General features: G+C 41.3%; 1 protein-coding gene across 1 annotated transcript in view; it reads right to left on the reverse strand.

Annotated features, from left to right (window-relative positions):
* The window catches only part of xkr7b (XK, Kell blood group complex subunit-related family, member 7b), a 59,219-nt gene extending 39,097 nt beyond the window's left edge, over positions 1-20,122 (reverse strand). The window contains exons 1-2 of the mRNA XM_058643202.1: positions 19,773-20,122; positions 18,804-19,496 (exon numbers count right to left, since the gene is read on the reverse strand). Coding sequence (XP_058499185.1) covers positions 18,804-19,411 — 608 coding nt within the window. The 5' untranslated portion in view covers positions 19,412-19,496; positions 19,773-20,122. The remainder of the gene's footprint in view (positions 1-18,803; positions 19,497-19,772) is intronic.
* Positions 20,123-21,594: the final 1,472 nt, after the last annotated feature.

Here is a 21,594-nt window from a genome sequence, read left to right on the forward strand (position 1 = left end):
ATGTTCCACACTCCACGGTTTTCAGTGGACTGAATCAGTTAATTCAGTTGGATTAGTTCAGTATTTCCTGCATGACCGGAGCGTGGACTCCGTCTGACACAGTCACTAAACTAAAATACAGCTCCCAGTCGCCGGCTTTCAGCAGTGCTGTCACTACATACACCAGACTCATCTGTTAAATGAGATTATAGTCAGAGATAAGCTCACATTTTCAAGTCTTTTTTAACTGATCCACAGTTCGGCATTGTTCGGTTTGACTCCTGTGTCGGACGTCGCGCTCACGGCTCTTCCATTGACGACACTCTCAAACCTCGCCATAGCAGGTACGAAAAAAAAGCACCAGGTACCAGGTACTAACCCTAATGGAAAAGCAAAGTCAATGAGTAGAGTCGAGCCGTGTTAGAACTATATAGTGGAAAAAGGGACTCTTCGAGGAACTGAGGTTCGGACAAAATAAGGTCATCCAGACTTCACGGGTAGTCGGTGAGTAAGTGAGCGAGTTTGCAGATTTGTGGAAATGCAGATAACTAGACTGAGTCATGTTCCACTGGAGCAGGGACCAAAGGATTCTTGTATCTTGTAGAAACGACCCAATGATGCAGATGATGGTGTCATGTTTCTACGTCTCTGTGTTTTTAAGATGCTGTTGACCCGCAGAGTTTATCTGTTCTCCACAAGTGTGGCGAACAAGTGTTTATACAGTTTTGCTCTCCCTCTACTACACATGTAAATGGTCCTTAAAAGAACCTCATCATCTTCAGCGAAAGCTGTTGTAGCTTTACTCGAGATATTTGATGGGAAGTTTGATTTTTATTGCCTTTTATTGCTTTTTCTTTTTAGAGTAATTTGTTTTAACTGCGGTTTGTTAAATGTTGTGGAGACTCGGTGACTTCCATGTCCTCCAGCAAAGCACTGTGGTCAGAAAAGCATCTTCAGGTTTCTGAGAGGAGTATGAAATGGTCCGTTTCTGAGTCACTGTTGTTTTACACAGAAACTTGCTGGTGTCTCAACAAAAGCTTTGCTTTTGAGTTGAACACTGTGTCTGTGTTTTATTATTGCAGGATTCAGTGGAGACTCTGTGACATATTTAATATTACAAGGTTCATTGGAGCTTCATAAATCCGAACCAAAGACTGAATGGAATAAAAGAACACATTTCCATAAAAGCCAACTTATAAAAGTGACTACATTTACAGCCTCACCTTGATTCTCAATCTCATTCACGGGCTGAACCAAGTTGGATTATTTAATGCACCATGGTTTCAACCTGTTTGGAAATAACAGATTTTTATCTGAGCAATCATCAAAATTTCACTTCAGAGTCGAGCGCAGGAAAAAAATAAATTCCCAATTGAAACAGATCATGTGCGACTTTAAATTTATAATTGGAAATGGAAAAACCAATCCAATGGACAACTTTCATGTCCCTGGAGACTCCTGTTTAAAGACACAGCAATAAAAGTCAGTCACGACGCAGGTACATTTTCTTCTTCTACCACTTTATCCTCCACAGTGTTGAGTTATTTCATAATGAGCACCAGTGCATGAGCCACACAGTAGATAAAGAGGGTGAAAGCAAGCGTCTCCATTGTTTTGGATACAGAATACCTCAGGTCCTTTGTGCTGTAACTCAAATAATTTTTTTTCATAAGAAAAACCTCGACCCAGAGGCAAAGAGAAAAACATGATGAAAACAAAGTTTATCAAGGGATCAAATAAAGAGGAGGACGTGTCATTGTTCCATCTCCATCACACTCCGTGGTATGTTCTAACATCATAACAATACGTTTAAAAGCACAGTATGCAATGTCTGCTGCTAGGGGTCTCTCAATCAAGACTATAAATGAAGATCAGAGTGGAATCATGGGAATTGTTGTCAGGGGAGAGCATTGATGGCAGAATGTGCAGCAAACAGCAATGAGTAGTTGTGATCAATTAATGAAAAATACACACCGTAAAAAGCCAAACACACTGATGAATTAGTTCCTGATGTTTCGTAGTGGGTCGGCCCTGGAAGTTATCATAAATGTGAGTATACAAACGTTTGCTTTGTACACGTTGTTGCCCAGTTCTGAAAAACCTCTATGGTCATTTGGACCAAGTGTCAAACAAACCTATCTTTGTGAGGACACTATGGCTGGTCCACACAACTTTGACAGGCTTTTTGAGGATTAAGGCCTGGGTTAGGGTTAGAGTAAGGTTTGGTTTAAAGGTTAGAGTTAGGCATTTAGTTATGATGGTTAAGGTAAGGGGCTAGAGAATGCATTATATCTATGAGTGTCCACACAAAGAATGCTAAACCAGCATGTGTGTGTGCCTTTATCTGGCTGCACATTACTGGATGGATAAAAGCATTTCTTCTGTATACTTACACACAGTTCATAAACACAACACACCTCTTGAATCAGAAGCGCTTTATCTTCATCTATACTCGGTGTGTTACACCAGGCCTTCCTTTTCCTTACTTGATCATCAGGAGTGAAATGTTTTGAAACCGACTTTGTGTAAGCACTGACAGTCTCTCCCAGAGGAGAAGAGCGATGTAAGGCCGTGTCTCCATAAAATACCGCTTCCGATTCAGTCGACAACGCCGTATAAAAAAAGCGTTAAAGGCATTAAATCTCTTGCACTTTAAACATTTAGGCTACAGCTTTGCAGCCGTTTGAACTGCCAATATGAAAAACTACACAGAGCCGCAGCTGCGGCAGGCTGCTGGTCATCTTTGATTCCTGTGTGAGAGAATATTCAAATCATAAATGTAATGGTTAAGAGAATACGTTTCCCCTCTTTAAATGCACATTTCATTCTACATCAGCCATTTACAGCCAGTATGTGTCCCCACATTTTCCCATTTTAATAATTCTTTAAGTCTTTATGACTCGGCTCTCAGAGTTCTAGTGTAGCCTTCACATATTTTCACATTTCTGGTTCAAATGAGCCGCGAAGGAGGAGGGTCTTGTGTCTCAACTGGACATAGTTGGTTGGACATAGTCTTAAAGTTCTCCAGGAGACGCCAGTGTGGTAACAAAAATACCGTCTATGAGAAAATGACCCTAATTCGCACTTGATTTAAAACATCAGTAAACATCTTCCTGAGGATTTAATGGTCTCATTCTTATTTTGTGTCTTCTTCAATAGCAAAATTCAGTCACACGAGGAGTCACCCGTGTGACTGACAGCTGGCATCGTCCAATAGGAGCGCGGTTGCCTCTAAAATTTCTGTTTTCAACATCGACATGGTGCACTTCAAGTCGGGATTCTGACAGCTTTGCAACAGGAGTTCAGATTCTTCACGACCGGCTGCCACGTGATTGACAGTCGAGCCGAATGACGACAAACCTGAAGACAGCCCATTTCTCACCACCACTGCTGGCCCATATCTGTGGTATTAACCAAAGAGGAAGAGGGTGATGATGAGAGTGAGTTCATATATGTTTGAAGTGATACATGATGTCAGACCGGAGAAAAGCAGGCTGCTATAGGAGTTAATGCACCTGAATATTATGTTGGCTTGGGCATAGAAAGAATGACACAGCACTTGATTGGATGCAGCTTAGTATACTCCCCTATAGTATAAGATCATTAACAATCTCAAAGCAGATTGGAACAACCTCTAAAATCCAAAAAGAATATTGGAAAAACAGCTCTTTAAATAATACTTAGGTTGGCAAAGGGTGCGTAGCTGACATTTAAAGCAACATATATGCGATTAAAGCACTAAAATGTTTTCCACAAATGAAACACAGAGGTGGCTGATGTAGACATATTGTCATGCTATGATGTGCCGTACAATCCTTCAACATTACTCAAGTCTAAATGTCTTTGTTGTGGGGCCGCCGTAGTCTCAGTGTTACTCATTCTTCCCTCCAGTGCTGCTCTGATGATTTGTATCTGTGACCCAGACCTCTGAGCTGCTGTCGCCCTTGGTTCCAGGCTGAAGACTTGGGCGACTGCAGCTCTGTTATCTCCACTCTGAGTGAACAGAGGGGGGGGAAAAGAAGAAGGAGAAGAAGAAGAAGAAGAAATGGGAACATTGTGAACCAAGAGTCTTATTGGTTCATATCAGAATGTGGGAACTCTGCACTGCAAGGGATTATGGGAAGTTTGGACATTTTACCGTTTCTTCTTCAACGCTTTATCTGTTTGCCTTTCCTTAACCTCCTGTCCTTTGTCTCTTTTACTCCCATGTTCAATCTTCTCTCCATTTCCCCCCCGTCCTCACCTCCTCTCCATTCTTTTCTTCTTATAAGTTTTTCCACGTTTTTTTTCTACATCTGTTTCTCTCACCTCCTCATTCTTATCGTCATCCTTCGCTACCCACCTTAGCTGCTGTCCTCACAGGAGGACGCAGAGAGCGAGGACTGTGTGTTGTCAGCACTGCTTTTATTGTAAGGAGAGAGAGAGAAAAAGACAACGTACTGTGGAGACCTTTGTTTCTCCTTCAGTTTTTACCTCCCAGCGAGGCTCGGTTCTTTTAACAGCTGCTGTTCTGATGCTCTCATTTAAAGCATGTGACACAGTGAACTCACAAAAGCAGCAGGTGTTTCTCACTCAACACAATCCGGTGACACTTGAATTATGCACAAAGTGTTTTTATGACAAAGGATGTCAGAGAATTAGGAGAAGTCCACATAACAACCACACATTATGGTCTTTACTATGCACACAAGGGATGGATAAATACAATATTCAGCATAAGTATCAGTCCAATAACATTTAAAAAATGAAATCTGATATGACAGGTCGCCAGTCCATCACAGAGCCAACATACAAAGATGAAGAACCGTTCACGATTTTGAAATGTCCAGTTAACCTCTGCATGTTTTTGGAAAACGAGAAGAAGTCAGAATATACCTGGAAAGACAAACCATGGTTGGTTCACGGCAGCATTTAGCATTTGCTCACTCTGCGGATCATTAACAGACTCTGCAGCAGGAGTATTGTGTTTTACAGTCACTAGTGATTTCCATTCCGCACTTAGAAAGCAGGGATTTATGCTTTATGCTGTTAATTACCATGTTGCTTCATGTTTTGTCGATTATTCTTTTAAATGTTTAGATTGTTTGGCATTGTTTGCAATAAAATATCTGTAACGTGTTCTGTCTCGGTTAATTCTCCCTCTCCCACTTTCTTTTGTATTCACTTCATTTCTTGCTGTTATGCCCTGAGGTGTGTTCAGGTTTGTTGGACACAACAGATGCTTTTCTTATTGGTTGTTTTCTTTTTCTTTTATTTGTTTGAAATAAGTAGTGAAACTTAATTCACTGAGCTCCTGCTTGCATCATAACTGGATTTAGGGGGGCTTATAGGATTGTGTACTTTACTATATTGGCTTCATTCCATGTTGTATGGACCGACCAATGCACCACAACAAACCAAGCCAAACATACAAATAAATAAATAACAGCAGAAGTGAAATATTTATGGAACAGGAGGTACAATAAGAGGTGAGAAAAGCAAGCAAGCTCAACCCCATTTTTCCTTGTATGTTGTCCCTGAGGAGTGAAAGGGGAAACACGAGAGAAGGAAAAATATGACAAAATGAAGAGGACTGAAGAGGAAAGGTTAAAAAAAAGAATAAAACAAAACCTCATGATGCTAGAGCATTAAAAAACGAGGACAGCGTAAGAGAAAGATGACAAGAGCAGCCAGAAAACTGTCCTTTACATCACATGTGTGATGCTATTGTTGTTACATCAATCGGTTTTACACACACACAGTAAGAATGTTCTGAAGGAAACATAATGCTGCCTTAATAGCATTTTCTATCTGGCAGGTCACAGAATGTTCATACTGAATGCATCAGTATAATAAGGTATATTATTCAAGCAGTATTAGTTTAAACTGAAGCATTAACACTATGGTTATTTTCAGGAATTATTAGCAGTTGAAAGAAAGGATTCACTTACCCAGAACATTACACATTACCTCTTAAACCTAAAAACAAGTTGGACCAATTTGTGACCAAACAAGAAGCAAATATATTTAATTAACTGGAAAAAAGTCAATTAAAACTACATGTTATGATACTTTTCAATGTCTTTCTTTATTACTATCACCCCAATTTTAATAATATTTACTTTGTTTTGAAGAGATTTTCTCATTTGACGTAATGTGGGCGCCAGGGACATATTTTTTTTGTTTTAGTAAAAGTCAAATGTTTGCAGTTGTAAGTTTTGGTGTCTTGGGTTGGACATTGTACAAAATAAACTCCATTTTCCCACAGTTAACTACTGATGAATAGTGTTTTTATTCTTCTACAGTCATGTCCACTGTTCCTTTTGTTCACCTACAAAGCATCAACACCAGGCGTCATTAGCAACACATCCACAACTTTCACTTCTCTCCCTTAAATTGTGTCGTCAGTTGCAGATGTCTCCTCGCTCACCCCCGAAAAAAACAAACAAAAAAAAACAATAAAAAACAAAAGGGAACAAAGAAAAGTTGAGGAGGATGATGAGGTGAAAGAAAAGAGAGACAGATGGATGTGAGGAGGGGGGAGGCATAAACAAGACGGAATGGAAACGTCAAATTTGACGTTATTGTCTGCATGTCATCATTACCAGAAAAACAGCTGATTTGATTGACAGGAGGGGAGTGGTCAACTTGTAGCTCAAGAGTTAAACAATAGAAACTAGAAAGCAGAGTTCATCCTCCACAATCTTTATTGAAATGACAGAAGTTCTGTGGATCTGCATCCAAATTGCAATCATAGCTCCGTTCCTTAGCAGTCTGAGCAGGCGGACAAACTAAGGGTCAAACTAATTCTTTATCCAAAAGGACATCATTTCAAATGTGGTTGAGTGCATTTCCTAAATATGTCTTAACAGCTCAGTAGTCAGACCTAAGGCAAGGATTTTAACAACCTGATTCCAAACAAAACACTTAAATATTCAGAAAAGGTTCAACCTACACTTTAAAAAATGGCATTTTAGATCATGTTCAGGTAAATTTAAGTAAAAAATAATGTCCTTGTTTGACCAGGAACTGACTTTGCACACTGGGTCACAATACAACTGATATTATGAATATAAATATCTGATATTTCCATTATGGTTCAGCAACAAAAGGCAGAGATAACACAAAATAAATAAATGTAACTGTATGATGTTATTAATTTAAACACAATGGAAGTGTAATAAATAAAAACGTGGCATATCTGTATTGACAGAGCTCAGACAAATATACAGTGCCTTCCTCTTTATCAGATTTATCAGGCCTGTTTGTTCAGAACCTCAGATCAGACCTGCTGTGACCTGCTGGTCTCTATAAAAAGCCTAAAAAAGAAACAACAAAAGGAAACACCTGAAGCCTGAACCATGTCACTTTGAAGATATGTCTGAATTTGATTATGGAATAAAAAATAAATAAATCAAAACCTCTCACGATTTCCACCTTAAGTGAAGTATAACAACAGATTCATCGTCTCAGAAAGGTGAATCATCTGTCTGAGAAACATTCTGCTTCTTTTCCAGTCAACTGTAATAAGATCTTTCAATTTAGATCACCAGCACTGTACACCGAGAATGTCCAAAGTAGTAAGAAAAGGCTCGGAGACCTTAAACACTCAGAATATGAGCTGCGCGCATGAGAGGACTGTACAGTCGAGAAGATGGTATTACATCAGGTACCTCATGTTTTATTTGTGGGGGGGGAGACATGAGCTCATGTGCTGGAGCACATGATTCACAGTTTGGCTCAGCAAGCAGTGGAGATCTGTTATTTCTCAGTCTACATCGATGTTAACCATGAAGACACAGCAGGACAGGAGTGATGTACAGTACAGTCAGCCACAAAATGCTGGTTTAGAGATGTGGCTCAACCATGGCATCTATATACAGTATGCATGCCAGTGAATTAGCTGCACAAACACTGTGGTCGCAAGGGAGTGACGCTTTTCTGTCGACCAATTAGCTGACTGTCATGGGTCTAGCTCCACCCGTACTGTACAGTAGCGTTGTACTCGGCGGCGACACGGCTTAATATCCGCTTTAATTTATCAAATCACTGTGGTATGAAAGGCACCGTTTCACAGAGAATGATCTTGACTGCATTGTCTTTGAGTTTTCTAGACTCTTTTAGCTCTTAATTTGTCATTAATCCCCCAGAAATAAGAAGAGAGCTTTAGCCAGAAACTTGGAGAAACCTAGTGTCCGGCACCAAACAGCAGCAGCAATTACTTCTTAGACAATGGTTTGATTATTAGAATAAAAAAAGCTCCGATATGGTGTTTCAGCATTAATCTGAATGGTGACGACGTATTAATGGAGGTAGCCTAATCTGAAATAAGTAAATACATAAATAAATTAATTGATAACATTTACATGTTTAATTTACTGTGTCATTTGAACTTCATGTCAAACAGTACTGCAAATTGAAATAAAACCAGTGAAGTCCTGCAAAGAAAGACACGGCTACAGTAAATGTAGCATCAAATGTAAGAAATTTAAAGAACTGGACACAGAGTGAAGCTAACAACTGTGGCGAGTAGGGAGGGAGGGAGGGAGAGAGAGAGAGAGAGAGAGAGAGAGAGAGAGAGAGATCTCCCAGAGTTTCACGTGAATGATTCGTAAATGGAGCCTCACATTTATGACGGAGGCCCTTAAATTGTCTCTGTATCTTGGACTGGAAAGACAAGAAGGTCCTCACACTGGGAGGACTTCCCCCCCCCCCACACACACACGTGAAAATCCAGAGAGACAGATCAGAGAGTTTGAGTTCAGAGAGCTTAGAGAGAGAGAGAGAGAAAACTAAAATCCACAACGATACCACTCTTCCCCTGGGCATTAAACATAAAGTTCACACACTCAATGAGAATGTGTGTGTGTGTGTGTGTGTGTTGAGAAGACACTAAAGTGAACATAAACTACTACATTCTGTGCAGGCTTGAGTCCATGTATTGTCTCACATTACACCCTCTATTCCATCCATCACCAGGTATCACTCATTCATCTGGAGTGAAACCATTAAGAGAAAGTGGATGTCAAAGGGGGGTCACAGCATTCAATTAGCTGCCATTTAAGCGATGCTACTAATGGAGCTCAGACTGATCGATCAATGTGATCAATATAAGTGATTAAGTCAGTTTAATATACCGCAGGATGGTTTCCATACACCGCACACTGCTGCTTTCTCAAAACATATGAGTTGTAAGTGCACATCAACACTTCATTTTAAAGGGAAAAGGTCAAGTTCCTCTCATTAAAATGTCATATGTTTAAGTGATAAAAGACGGCGTATCAGATTTATAAACAGAGTCATCGAGGAAGGCGGGATTGAAACGTGTTGGAAAAGGGCAGACACTGTCAAAAGAAATATTTGGCAGGTGACTGGATGAATCATCAGTTCATCACATAGAGCTTTCAGACAGTTCTGGAGCCTCAGAACCACTGATGATATGATGAAGTGTGTTTAATTGCATTTCATTTCCACATTTTAAGAGTCCTTTTTTCAGGTTTCTTTGCGTCGTAGCAGGTTGTTGCTGTCAGAAGGAACATTATTAATAGTAGTTATAATCCAGAGGCCTCACAAAGTTACATCCAGCCAAAACTCCCTGCCATATATCATGCTAATTTAAATCATGATACAATAAATAACCTCTTTATTATTATTTTACTTGTATAATTGTGACATCACCTTCTCAAAACTAGATCAGCAATACCAAAATTGCCAATTAGATTGTGACGCAATGAGAAAAAAACTGAATTAATAATGAACATATCGCTCTGTGTGAGAGATTCAGTGTTCATACAGTATTGTGCACAGTCACTGTTTTGCAGCTGCACATGTAAAGAGGAAAATCCCAACAGAATAAACACACACAGGATCCTTGAACAGGGGAGTGAGGACTTCCCATCAGTCTGACTTAGATTGGCTTAAACTATAATGGCTTCCATTCACAAACAACAGTGTCGTAATAGAGTCCGTTTTTCCTCCTCGTCCATTGAATGAAAAATCTAATGTGAACATTAAAAGGAGATACTCTGACTGAGTAGGCAATTTAGAGAAAAGGGCTGTAAAAAAATAAACAGTCTCGATCCCTGTGGAGAAACTGGGTCATTACAGCAGTGAAGAGGCTCAGAGAGACGGTTCGCTGGAAACGGCTGTTGATGTTGCTGAAGAGGTTAACGAAGAGTTAGCATAGTGTGAATCATTCATCGCAGCTGTCAGTCATTCTTTCCTTGACATGAAAGACATTTGCAAATATTTATGCATCTTCAAAACATAGAGCATAGATCCATATGCATGAGTCCGTCCATTCATACTTTTAGAAACAAATCAAATTGAGCACTTTTCTTAGGAATACTTTGCTGATTATCAGACATTTAGCTTTTCTGCAAAAGCTCTTCATTCATTCATTCATTTTCAGTGCCTTGATACATGACATAAAGTAGAAGGGGTGGGAGCAGGACGCCGGTCCATTGCAGGTCGGATACACAGACATAAACAACCATTCACGCTCACTCTGACACCTACAGCCATTTTACGTACAGTGTCCAATTAAACTAATGTGCAGGTTTTTGGACTGTGGGAGAAGGACCGTCGGTTTCACCAGCGCCGCCCGCAGCTTCATTGTCCTGTGAATAATTATCTATGTTACAGTTTCGGTACCTGACGATAGATCCAGAAACGAGAATTAGCAGCCAATTATTTCACGATAAATTAATTTAGCAGTGTAGACTGCTGTTTGAGGTTCACTTCATAATTTAGTGCTCGAGCGACACAGTCTATTTATTTAATGGGTTTGGTTTAGGAATTTATGCTGCTTGAAAAACTAAAATTATAAATGAGCTTTGGGACAGAGTGTGCTGGTTTTCATTTTTCATCAGTGAATTCATGATCTGTTGACGGTCACATTCTTCTATGTGTGTGTGTGTGTGTGTGTAACCACCTGCAGGGCAAATACACCTCTCACACTTTCACTACACATGCATATTGTTGATGTTTGGATAACAGCATTGACTGTAAACAACAGTCAATGACAAAAGAAACTAAACTAAAAAAAAAAAAAAAAGAGCAAGTGACAGAGATGGATCAGATGACGGGGGCAGCTAGCAGGAAAAGCTAGATCTCACACAAACACACACAGAGGAATTGTGATTGACAGCTCCCTCAAGGGCTGCAGTGAATTATTCAGTAGAGGCTGATGGAGCGACAGACAGGAGAGCATACAGAGAGACGGAACATCAGTGAGATTCACGGACTGAGGGGAAGAGTGAGACAGTCAGACAAAGAGACAGGCACGCAGGTACAAGGCTGTGGATCATCAAAACTCGTCTCCAGGCAGAGTTTTATTCATAATCAATAACTCCACTGAATTTTACATACACCTATGTGCATTTGCCAGGCCAGGACTTTCAATTCTTGAAAAGGTTTGAAATTCACAATGTTCCTTCACCTGCTGCCGACTGCAATGAGGGAGGGAACTTGTAGCTCCGACACACACACACACACACACACACACACACACACACAAAGAGAAGAATAAAAAAGAAACAGAAGATAGTGTGTTCCAACTGTTTTGTCTTGAAATAAGTCGGACAAGTCAAATCAGTTCCATCTAAAATGCGGCCAAAATACTGTATTTTGGGTGCAGCCATCTCGCTCTGATGAGTTCATTTGGAGAGAGCCACCTGTCCTACAACTGAAACTATAACTATGTAACTATGGGTCGTTTTATAGGTACGGTTTTAGTGCACTGGTATTAACTAGACACAAGTGTTAGTGAGGTTAGGGGTAAAAAAGACAGGGCTAGGCAGTAAGTTACAGACAAGGACATAAAAAACACAAAGCTTTAACCACGACAACACACCCAAGGTACCAGATTGCTGTTATTTATACTACCGCTAGGGGGCATCTATTTAAAAAAAAAAAAAAAGATATATATAATTCCTGCATACGGCCCATAGTTCAGTTTTGTTGGACAGTCTCAGCCAGAGTCGGTGCAGTATTAAAAGTGAAGCAGAGCTTCAGCATCAAAATCCACCTGCTGGTGCAAATATGACTTACTCTCAGCTCTCAATCATACAGAGAAGTGGCTTTGCGACAGTTGATTCACTTTCAATGCTTTGCTTTGGTCATGTTGTGCGCGTCACAAGTTAAGACAATTTCAACTTTCGAGTGTCAATCAATCAAAACACATTCATGCATTTAACTCAAACTCTTCACAAATGGAGCTCACAGATAAGGTTGTTTTCCTCAATACCGATGCAACTCTTGCTATAGTCAGCCATGACACTAACCTCTGATCGCCTCCTCTAGGACTTAGCCTCAGACTTGTCCACGGCCGAACAATAAAGCGACACGCACATGTGGGCGTTGCGTTCAGGTAACCGGCATTCTTTTATCAATTGCGGTGTTTAATGCGCCTCTGCCTCAATTTCACCCTGGGTGCAATTTATTTTAGCTGAAATGAGCACAACAATTCAACTTGGGTGGGGACCAAAACCAAAGTGTGGGTTTGAACAATCCCTTATTTTCTCCTGCTGCGAGTAAAACCCCCAGACCTTAAACTGTTGTGACTGATGTGAAGTGTTCATCAGCACTCCAGAACTTTCAGGGGTTTCTTGTCTGCAAGAGTGAAACATTTCTGCCATGTTTAAACATGTTTAGTTCATTTACAAGGGATAAGGGACACAGTTACAGAGATACCGTGTTTTCAGTATTTAAATCACATCCTGCTGCTGCTTAACAGTAAGAGCCTTGTAGGTAGTTAAAGGGATTTATGGCTTATAGCACTTTTTTGTGAGGAAGCAGCAGGTGCAAGTTATTTTATTGTTCAAACATGAAGCTGCACATCACCAAGGTACATGTCACTCTTTCTGTTCCTCCAATGGTTTTCAGGTACAATAGTGAACGCACTTTTATTGTCTTACATATTCCATGCTAAAGATCACGTTTGGATCCAATCTCAACAGCCAAAGAACATGCAGGGGAACGTTACAGAAGCCTCTCCAGCCTTGAAAGAGGATAACTTGACAGGGAGCTATAAAAAAAAAATAAAAAATTAGATCTCAGCACCATTCATCCATCATCTACTGCTTTATCCTCCACATGAGGATCCCAGGTTGCTAGAGCCAAATCCAGCTGACATAGGGCGAAGGCTGGGCTACACCCTGGACAGGTGCACAGACATTCACTCTCACACTCACACCTAAGTGTTTAATTAACCTTTGCATGTTTTTGGACAGTGGGAGGAAACTGGAGGACCCGTAGAAAACCCACTCCCACATGGGGAGAACATGACCTCGACCCTTCTCATTTACTCCAACCAAGATGCCAAATTGAGCCTGTGTTGATATTTACAACAACAAATACTGACGCATGGGTCAAAACAAAAATAATTACTAATTCAGTAACTAAAGTATTCGTGAAATTCAAAAGCAAAACAATAGCATACGAAAAAATATCTCACATAACTGAGATTGAGGCCTACATATGCACTGGTCTCCCCCAGAATGAATGACATGCCTGGGAGCTTTGTCTCCCTAGAACATACCACCAAATTCATGGGAGGCAACCCAAGTCATAATAAATCAAACAAATGCACTGCAATATCAACAGCACAGTGAATGCTCTCGCCACAGGAAACCAAAATACATATAACATAGCCCTCTCAAAAAAGATAAATAAACTCAAAACACAATTCAGTAGAGACGGGATTTATGGCTCTTTGAAGGGAGCCAGATCTTGAGGAGCCGTTCCTTTCAAAGAGCCGTTCAAAAGACTGGCTCACTATTTTGGATCTTTGTATAAAATGTGTCTTAGTGTAAATAAAGCTATTTTGACTTGTTAAACACCTTTTTGTTTGTGGCACAATAAAATACTAAGCAGTCTACAATAAACTTCCAACTAAAAATACATTAACATGGAAAAACCTTTACAAGTTTCAAGTATCACCCTGCAGACGACTCCTGAGCTGCCCTTGGTAATATTAGTGCACATTTTAGTAAACAACATTTAAGACGGACTTGAAATAATTATTTTTGGTATATGTTACATTTTGCTTTTCATCTGAAAAAGTGCATCCAAATGCTGCTGCATATTCTGAAAACACAAGTCCAGGTGTCCAAATTTCGCTCAACAACACCGTAGCGTGTCATGTGATCGGCATCACATCATCAACACATCATCATCATCATCACGTCTCACCCAGCAGAGACAGAACAGCTGCCATTTACCACCTCATCGTCTGAGGTGGTGCTCATTATCGTCCTGAACTAAAATTTCAAACCGACACACTGACGCAGCCGTCATCTCACATCACACTTCTATACAGTACCAGTTTAAACGAGAAACTCAGATAAAGTGTTTGAAATTTTAAATATTCCATTATATCTTCAAAACACAAAAGATGTGAAAAAGAAGGGTGAATTTAAACTAATATCCAAACCAGAGTCACAATTTAATTAAAGAAAGCTGAGTTAATTGTTGAAAGACATACAGTTTAACTAGACTATGTTCATATTCTCAACAATTCCTACCTGAGAGTGTTCCAGTATCTGTCAATGTTCGCTTCCTTGTTGCAGTCTAATATATAAAAGTATAAAATAAAAGTTCCACAGTGTCACAAAAGTCCACAACAGAACCTGAATCCCAAGTCTCTCAGCTCTCTGTGCAGCTCTCCCCAGGTGTGTCATATCAGTGAGTAATCAGCCACTAGACTCCTCCCCCTATGTATGATGTAATCACTGACCACTCCCACATTGCACAGAAGACACAATTCTGCACTACAGTCATACACGCACGGTGTGAGTGGACTTACCCTGTTATATTATTATGGGATTTATTTGGGAATTGTTATTTTGAATGTCACTTGAGCCGCCTGTCAATACACAATTCAGTTTTCTGTGGAGGACAGTTTTAAATCCAATCTATAATTAGAATATAATAAGAGTCGCCATTGGTGTTACTCATACTAACATAATATACTCTTAAATGTGTGAACAGGCCCTAAGAATAGGCCTGGATGATAAAGATATAAATCTAAGAGACAGACTGAGGATTTTGTTTTTTGTAAGAATAAAAACATATAAATATAAGAATGCCACGTGTTTGGTTGGAGCCTCTATAGTCTTGTCTATAGCTTGTGTGAATGTTTTAGAAAGGGTCTGTGAAAGACTTATTAGGTTTTATTAAGTCCACAGAGGAGCACAGATATTAAAGGTAAAGATCTGACAAGTAGACCTGTCACAAGACCTTTCACTGACACCCTCTGTGACAGTCTCTGTGCAACCACCATTTAAAGAGGCTCTGAGAGACAGGCTCCTTAGTTAAAATGAAAAGTCAGAGCAGTAATCACTGTGAGTGACCTCATTTGAACATGAATAGCGACATGACCCCTGCTTGACCACACACACACACACACACAGATCTAAATGACTGATCTTATTGAGCTACACTCAGCTAACAGTCAGACCACCTGAGCTGAGTGAACATTTGGAACCAGTTCAGTTACTTCTCCCTGGGATTGATTTCTTAGATCTGGCACAGACCCGAAACCAGTTGGAATGTCCTCAAAAACTGCAATGCTGATTGACCATTTAACTCTATAAGGCAGAAGCTTTGTAGGTCTCTATACCTGACCGTCTGAAACCAATCTTTAAGAAAAAAGAAACCGAAAATCCAATTACAAACTTCTCTTACTTTCTTCCAGGACTTGAAGTATCTGCATACATGATGGATATTTGGATGAACAAAGCATAAATGTCCAAATATGTCACAGACTCTACAGAATACATCGCCATACATGGTTTTTACTTTCAGATTTGACAAGGTAGGCAGCAACGATGATTCAGAATTTTTAGTGAGGAACAAAATTCTCCTTATCATGATTATTGAGCCAATTTTTCGTTTCGTTTTTTGTAAAGCGCTTCCTCTCTTTCAGTTGCTTTCTTACAATTTCCCAGAATGCCTTTAAACAATCCCAAGTTCAATATGTCTGACCTTGCTGCTTCAGAGCTGTGAATTTTAAATATAGATGGAGAAAATTATATAAACAACAGAGCAGGAGTCTCCAGTCGAGAAAAGGTGAGTTGACCTTGACTCAAACTGTAACCCGCCTTCATACTACATTGCATTCTGGGCTCTGCTGAACTCCCGTGGCTGCAGAAAATGGTCAGTGTGTCTCTGAAGATGGATTTCTCTCCACATGGTTGTTGAACGCCATGGGAAATGAGAGATTGACCTAAACCTGATGTTTTGGGTGAATGAAAGAAACACCAACAACGGTGCTTTCACACAGCTGCTGCTGGTTTTAAATCATAATAAAATCTTTATTTAATCTTTTTTTTTTAGAGGAGGCCACGAGTTAAGTGCTGAATATTAAAAGGTGATTAAGCAGCAGCAGCAGACCGACGGAGACATGAGATGTTGTTGTCTACTCTGAAGACTTTGTACGCTGTATGTTTACAGACATTACAGAGGAGACGTGGCTTATTTAAGGTTGTGATGAAGATAAGAAATCAGTGTCGACTGATGGAAGCAAACACTTGACCTTTCGCTACTGAACTGACAGTACAATTACTTTCATTATTAATGTTTGCTGACAAGAAAACGTGTATTTCAGTGTCTTATTTGTTGTTGTTTTTTGTTAGATACTTACACTGATCGGTGTGTACTGCACAAAAAGTCTCAGTGCACCACCAATGGCTGTCAAATTTTGACTGGTATTTGGATTGGATTAACTTGACGGGTTTAACTCATACAATATGTATGTATATCTTGAATAAACAGAAGATATTTATCGACAGGAAATAGCAGGGGGCCCATGTGTGCATGGGTTGTCTAGGGTGTGACCCCGTCTATCCCCCTATGTCAGCTGAGATCGGCACAGCAGCCCCCGCGACCCTCCTGTGGAGGATAAAGTGGTAGAAAATGGATGGATGGAATTCTAGACCTAGCATATGGTGTAATTACAACTTACACCAGCAGGAGGAACATCAGAGCGCTGACGTAATTAGGGAAAGTCAAAATACCTTAAAAAACGTTTATGTTTAACTTATACCAAGCTTCATTTATGACCTTTATTGTCATTGGGTTGTAAAAACAACATCCAAAATTAGAACGTTTCCTTTTTAAATCCATATCAGTATTGGCATTAAAAATGCATATTTGCCAGGCTCTGGTCAGGAAAAATAAAGGGATTTAAAGCATTTCCACTTATAAAAGCTGTGGAGAAAGAAGTTTGTGAATCACAACAGTGTCCACAGTGTAATGTTTGTAATGTTAGTTAACTATATAAAAAAAGTAATCCAATCTAATGCAGTTACTTGGTTGTGTGATTGAATTAGCTTTTATTCCCTCCATCACTCTGTCTTATTGTCTTCTCTGCCAAACTGTAATGATGTTTGGCCGTTCATGATGACTGACGCCAACCACAAACTGGGCTGTCTGACCTGGATTCTTCACTGTGTGGTTGAGGTGTGAATTATAAAAACAGAGCTTCATACATTTATTTCCCCCCCTCCCACAATGATCAGAGCTGAATCCACACGGGAGGAAAGAAAAATCTAAATAGGGAATTCTACACTGGATGTGTCTGATAAATCTCAGCTCATAAAATTTAAAACTGGAGTTCAAATCTGAGTCACACTGCATCCTGTCCAAGTCTCCCGTCTGTAACTATCACATTAAAAGCAGCTCGTTCTCATTCTCTCGCTCTCAGCATCTTATTGTTTTTCATTATTGCGGTTCATTACTGAGTCGGCATGTAATTATTCTCATGTGCGAATCCCCACGTGCTCCATTTCAGAATTGGTTGATGCAATGTGAATTTTTATTTTGCTCTCAAAGACACCTGAGCAGGCGATTGAAAGGCAAAAACGCTCATGTGTTTCCTGCTGCGGCGTTCAACCTTCCATCTTTGACCTCAACGTGAACCAAGCTGTCAAGTTCACAGGTTGACGGCAGCTCATCGGGTTTATTTCTGTCAGAGGATTAAAAAAAGTTTGCAGAGTTTTCCCCTTAAAGTTAAAATAACTTCCTCAAAAAAACATGGGCTTCCTGCTGAAGTAGCAGTTTGACTGAAGCTGGAAAACATTCAACAACATTTTCAATCACACTTTTACAGATTTGTCCAGCAGCCACTGCAGCTCAGAACTAGAACGTACAACTCTTTCCACGACTGTGTGTGTATTTGAAATATCCGCTGTTGTTTGTGTTTCCTTTACACTTGACAAGTCCGCTCTCTGACACTTCTGTAATCTCAGACTTGTCTTGGTCTCACGGGAAATTTGACTCTGACTTGTTTCAGCTGATAGTCTTTGGTCTTGACCAAATCCAGTTTGCTTTTTTCTATTTTTTTGCACCACTGGCTGCTCTCTCGTCTCAGACTGTTCTGCTGTCAGTCAAAAAACCCAAACTGAGCATGAAAGAAAAGACGAGCAGAAGAGCTGGACTCACACATCATTCATGTCAACATGTCAGGGCCATGGCAGACAGAACACACATCAGGGGAGGAGGAGACTGCAGCTCAGGTGTAAGAGCAGCAGACGACCACAAACGCTCCTGAGTGAGTAATTCAGAATTTCTACTATCACTGCTACAAACCGAGAGAGAGTGAAGACCCACAAGAATCTCTCACCTCTGGTGGTTTTTCACTGTCACCAATGAATGTGGACGAATCAAGGGCAGCACATGAACATGAACACACACACACACACACACACACATGCAGGGAGCACCTGCGAGTGCACGGCGCACACATTAACCAGCACATTTGCACATTTACACACACGCACGCATGCACACACACGCAGCCGTCTTGCCCCCCCACCACCACTCCACCACCTCAGCGGTCCTACCTCCAGACTTGCCCCAACTGCAGAACGTGAAGCACCGTTTGAAAGACCCACATACACACGGTGCAACATTTCCGAGGGTGGCCGACACTCCCCGCTGTGTCAGGTGGGACAGAGGACGTGTAAACCGGCGTAACATTCGCGGCGTTCCCCGTCGCGGCGTTCTCGCCGCGCGGTTGGTCGCTGTCCTTGGTGCTTAAAGTGTTGTCGCCCGCCGCGGATGCCGCGCCTGCCGCGCCTGCCGCTCCCGCGCTCCCGCCGCCTGCCGCTGTTCCGTCCCCGCCGCTCAGCTCCGAGTAGTCGTACACGAACCACCTGAAACTCAACACCTGCACGACAGCGGAGGGCACTACGACAAAGACGAGCGTCAAGCCGAACCACCAGTAGTCGTCTCTCAGGTAGTAGTCGGCGGCCAGCCACAGGTCGGTCGCGCCGTCGGAGAAAAAGACGAGCAGGGCGCAGAGCACCCAGCAGCAGTCCAGCACTGTGTAGGGTTTCCCGCCGGCGGAGGTGCAACGGGGCCGGGCGGCGGGGATCCCCGGCTCCGAGAGGCTCCTGGGCGTGTTGTCATCTTCCACAGACACCGCTGCTCCATCCGACTTAGCGGCCATGTTGGTTAGGATAGGAGAGAAAGACAGAGAAAGAGGTGGGGAAACGGGAGAGAGAGGGAGAGAGAGTGGGAGGGGGCTGCTGCCTCTGTGCAGGGAGAGAAAGGAGAAAGATTACATCATAACTAGCCTCATCATCAGGCAATTAATTGTGAGGCATCATTACTAACAGCGCTTTTAACACCTTGACACCAGCGCGACGTGTCCGAGACATTGAGCAGACAGCCTGACACATCTGTGACCCGCGGGGCTTTTATATGATCTTATTGTTAAATCCATCATTAAATCTATTGTATGCATGATCCCCTCTTATCTGCAGCAGCTGAGCTCGCGCTGCACGTGAACACACTGCTGTTAAACTTACATTGAGGTGCTTTTATTCGCTGGTGGAGCTGATTATCAGTCCCTGACCTCCCACTGTCATCAGAGGATATGATGTGCGTCCTGCACTGTTTCCTGTGCGGCTCCTGCACAATGAAGCCGCTGCCTCCAGACTCGATCAGGCTACGTGTTCAAATGTGCTGTGCATTAACCCAAAGTCACAAGAGATTCTGCGTCCAGTCGCCTTTAAATGATGAGCTCACTGTGGGTGTTTTTTTTTTTCCCTTTTTGATTCTTCTTTTCTTGTATCAGTAAATAATGTTTGTGGAGTTGTGTCCTGCTTCACATTCAGACAGGTGTATGAATTCATATGCAGCTCGTCAATAAAACAATCAGCACAAGGTTACACGTTGGAATGTAGTGCAGAACACTTTAAAAGGTAACACACCACTGTTTTTTCAGCATTAATATTTTCTTTCATCAGAGGCAGAAGCTGTTTGCACTGATGAAGACCACAGGGCGAGATAGTGGGATTATTCCTCCTCATGTGGATCTGTGTCTTTTAAAACCCACGTCATCAATGCAAATAGCATTTTTGCTGCCATTTATAATTCCAACAATAAAACAATGATACATTCCTGCATCGCTCCATGCTGTGGAGGATTTGGACAGAGAAGTGTGAGATGGACGGAGACATCAAAGTCTTGGCAGTCCAACCTTTACTTAGTCAAACTATTAAACCACGGTAAACATGGCATTGTGGGAATATGCTGCAAGGTCGATGCTGCGTTTTCACTGAGAAACACACTGACATCTGCCTCTGTGCTGAACTTTCAGGTGAATGTCTTACACCTTTGGTTTTCTGAGGACACATTGTTAAGTTGTTAGACTCAAACATGACCATGTCCATCTAATGTATCTCCACCAACACTGAAATCTGGATCATTCTGCAGATCTGCACAAAATGTTACCTCTTCCTATATTTTTAGAACTCTCTTCTTCTTTCGACTTCTCCCTTCAGGGGACACCAGAGTGGATCATCTGCCTCCATCTTGCCCTGTCCCCTGTGTCCTCTTCTGTTACGCCGACTGTCCTCATGTCCTCTTTCACAATCTTCTCTACGGTCTTCCTCTTTTCCTCATGCCCGGCAGCTCCATCTATAATCACTATCTCTCCTCTGCACGAGACCAAATCATCTCTACCTGGACTCTCTTACTTTATCTACAAACCTTTCAGCTGTCCCTCGTATATGAATATTGAAAGTCATGCAGACAGGGGGCGCTGTTCTTAGTGGAGTTGTAATTGTTGTAATTCAACGTTCCTTTCGCCCCTATGTCAGATGGGATTGGCACCAGCGCCCCCTGCGACACTCATGTGGAAGATAAAGCACGAGAAGATGAATGAATTAAAGGAATACTTCACCGATTTGCAAACTTTGTATTACTAGAATAGGGGTAGTATTTTAGAAAAATGTATTATTTTTCAAAAATATTTTTTTCCCCTGAGAAGGGAGAAATATCTTCATTCTTTTGTTTGTTACCTGCCCACCAGTGACACATGGTCCGAAACCTTGGTTCGAGGCTTGAAACTGCAATGCTAATTGCACTTTTTAGACCCACTCGTAGGGGGAGGGGACCTCATTCCCAGAATGTAAACAAAGAAAAGAATGAAGATATTTCTCAGCTCAGGGGAAACTGAGGTTGGGAAGCACAACTTTTCAAAAATAATACTCCTATTCTAGTAATACAACGCTAAATGCAAATCGGTGAAGTATTCCTTTAACTACATAAATTTACGACCCGGTCAGAACGAGGGCCTTTCTGCATAGGTGTGAGTGTGAGAGTGGGTGATTGTTTGTCTCTATA

Source organism: Solea solea, chromosome 11, assembly GCF_958295425.1.
Source record: "Solea solea chromosome 11, fSolSol10.1, whole genome shotgun sequence".
NCBI lineage: Eukaryota > Metazoa > Chordata > Actinopteri > Pleuronectiformes > Soleidae > Solea > Solea solea.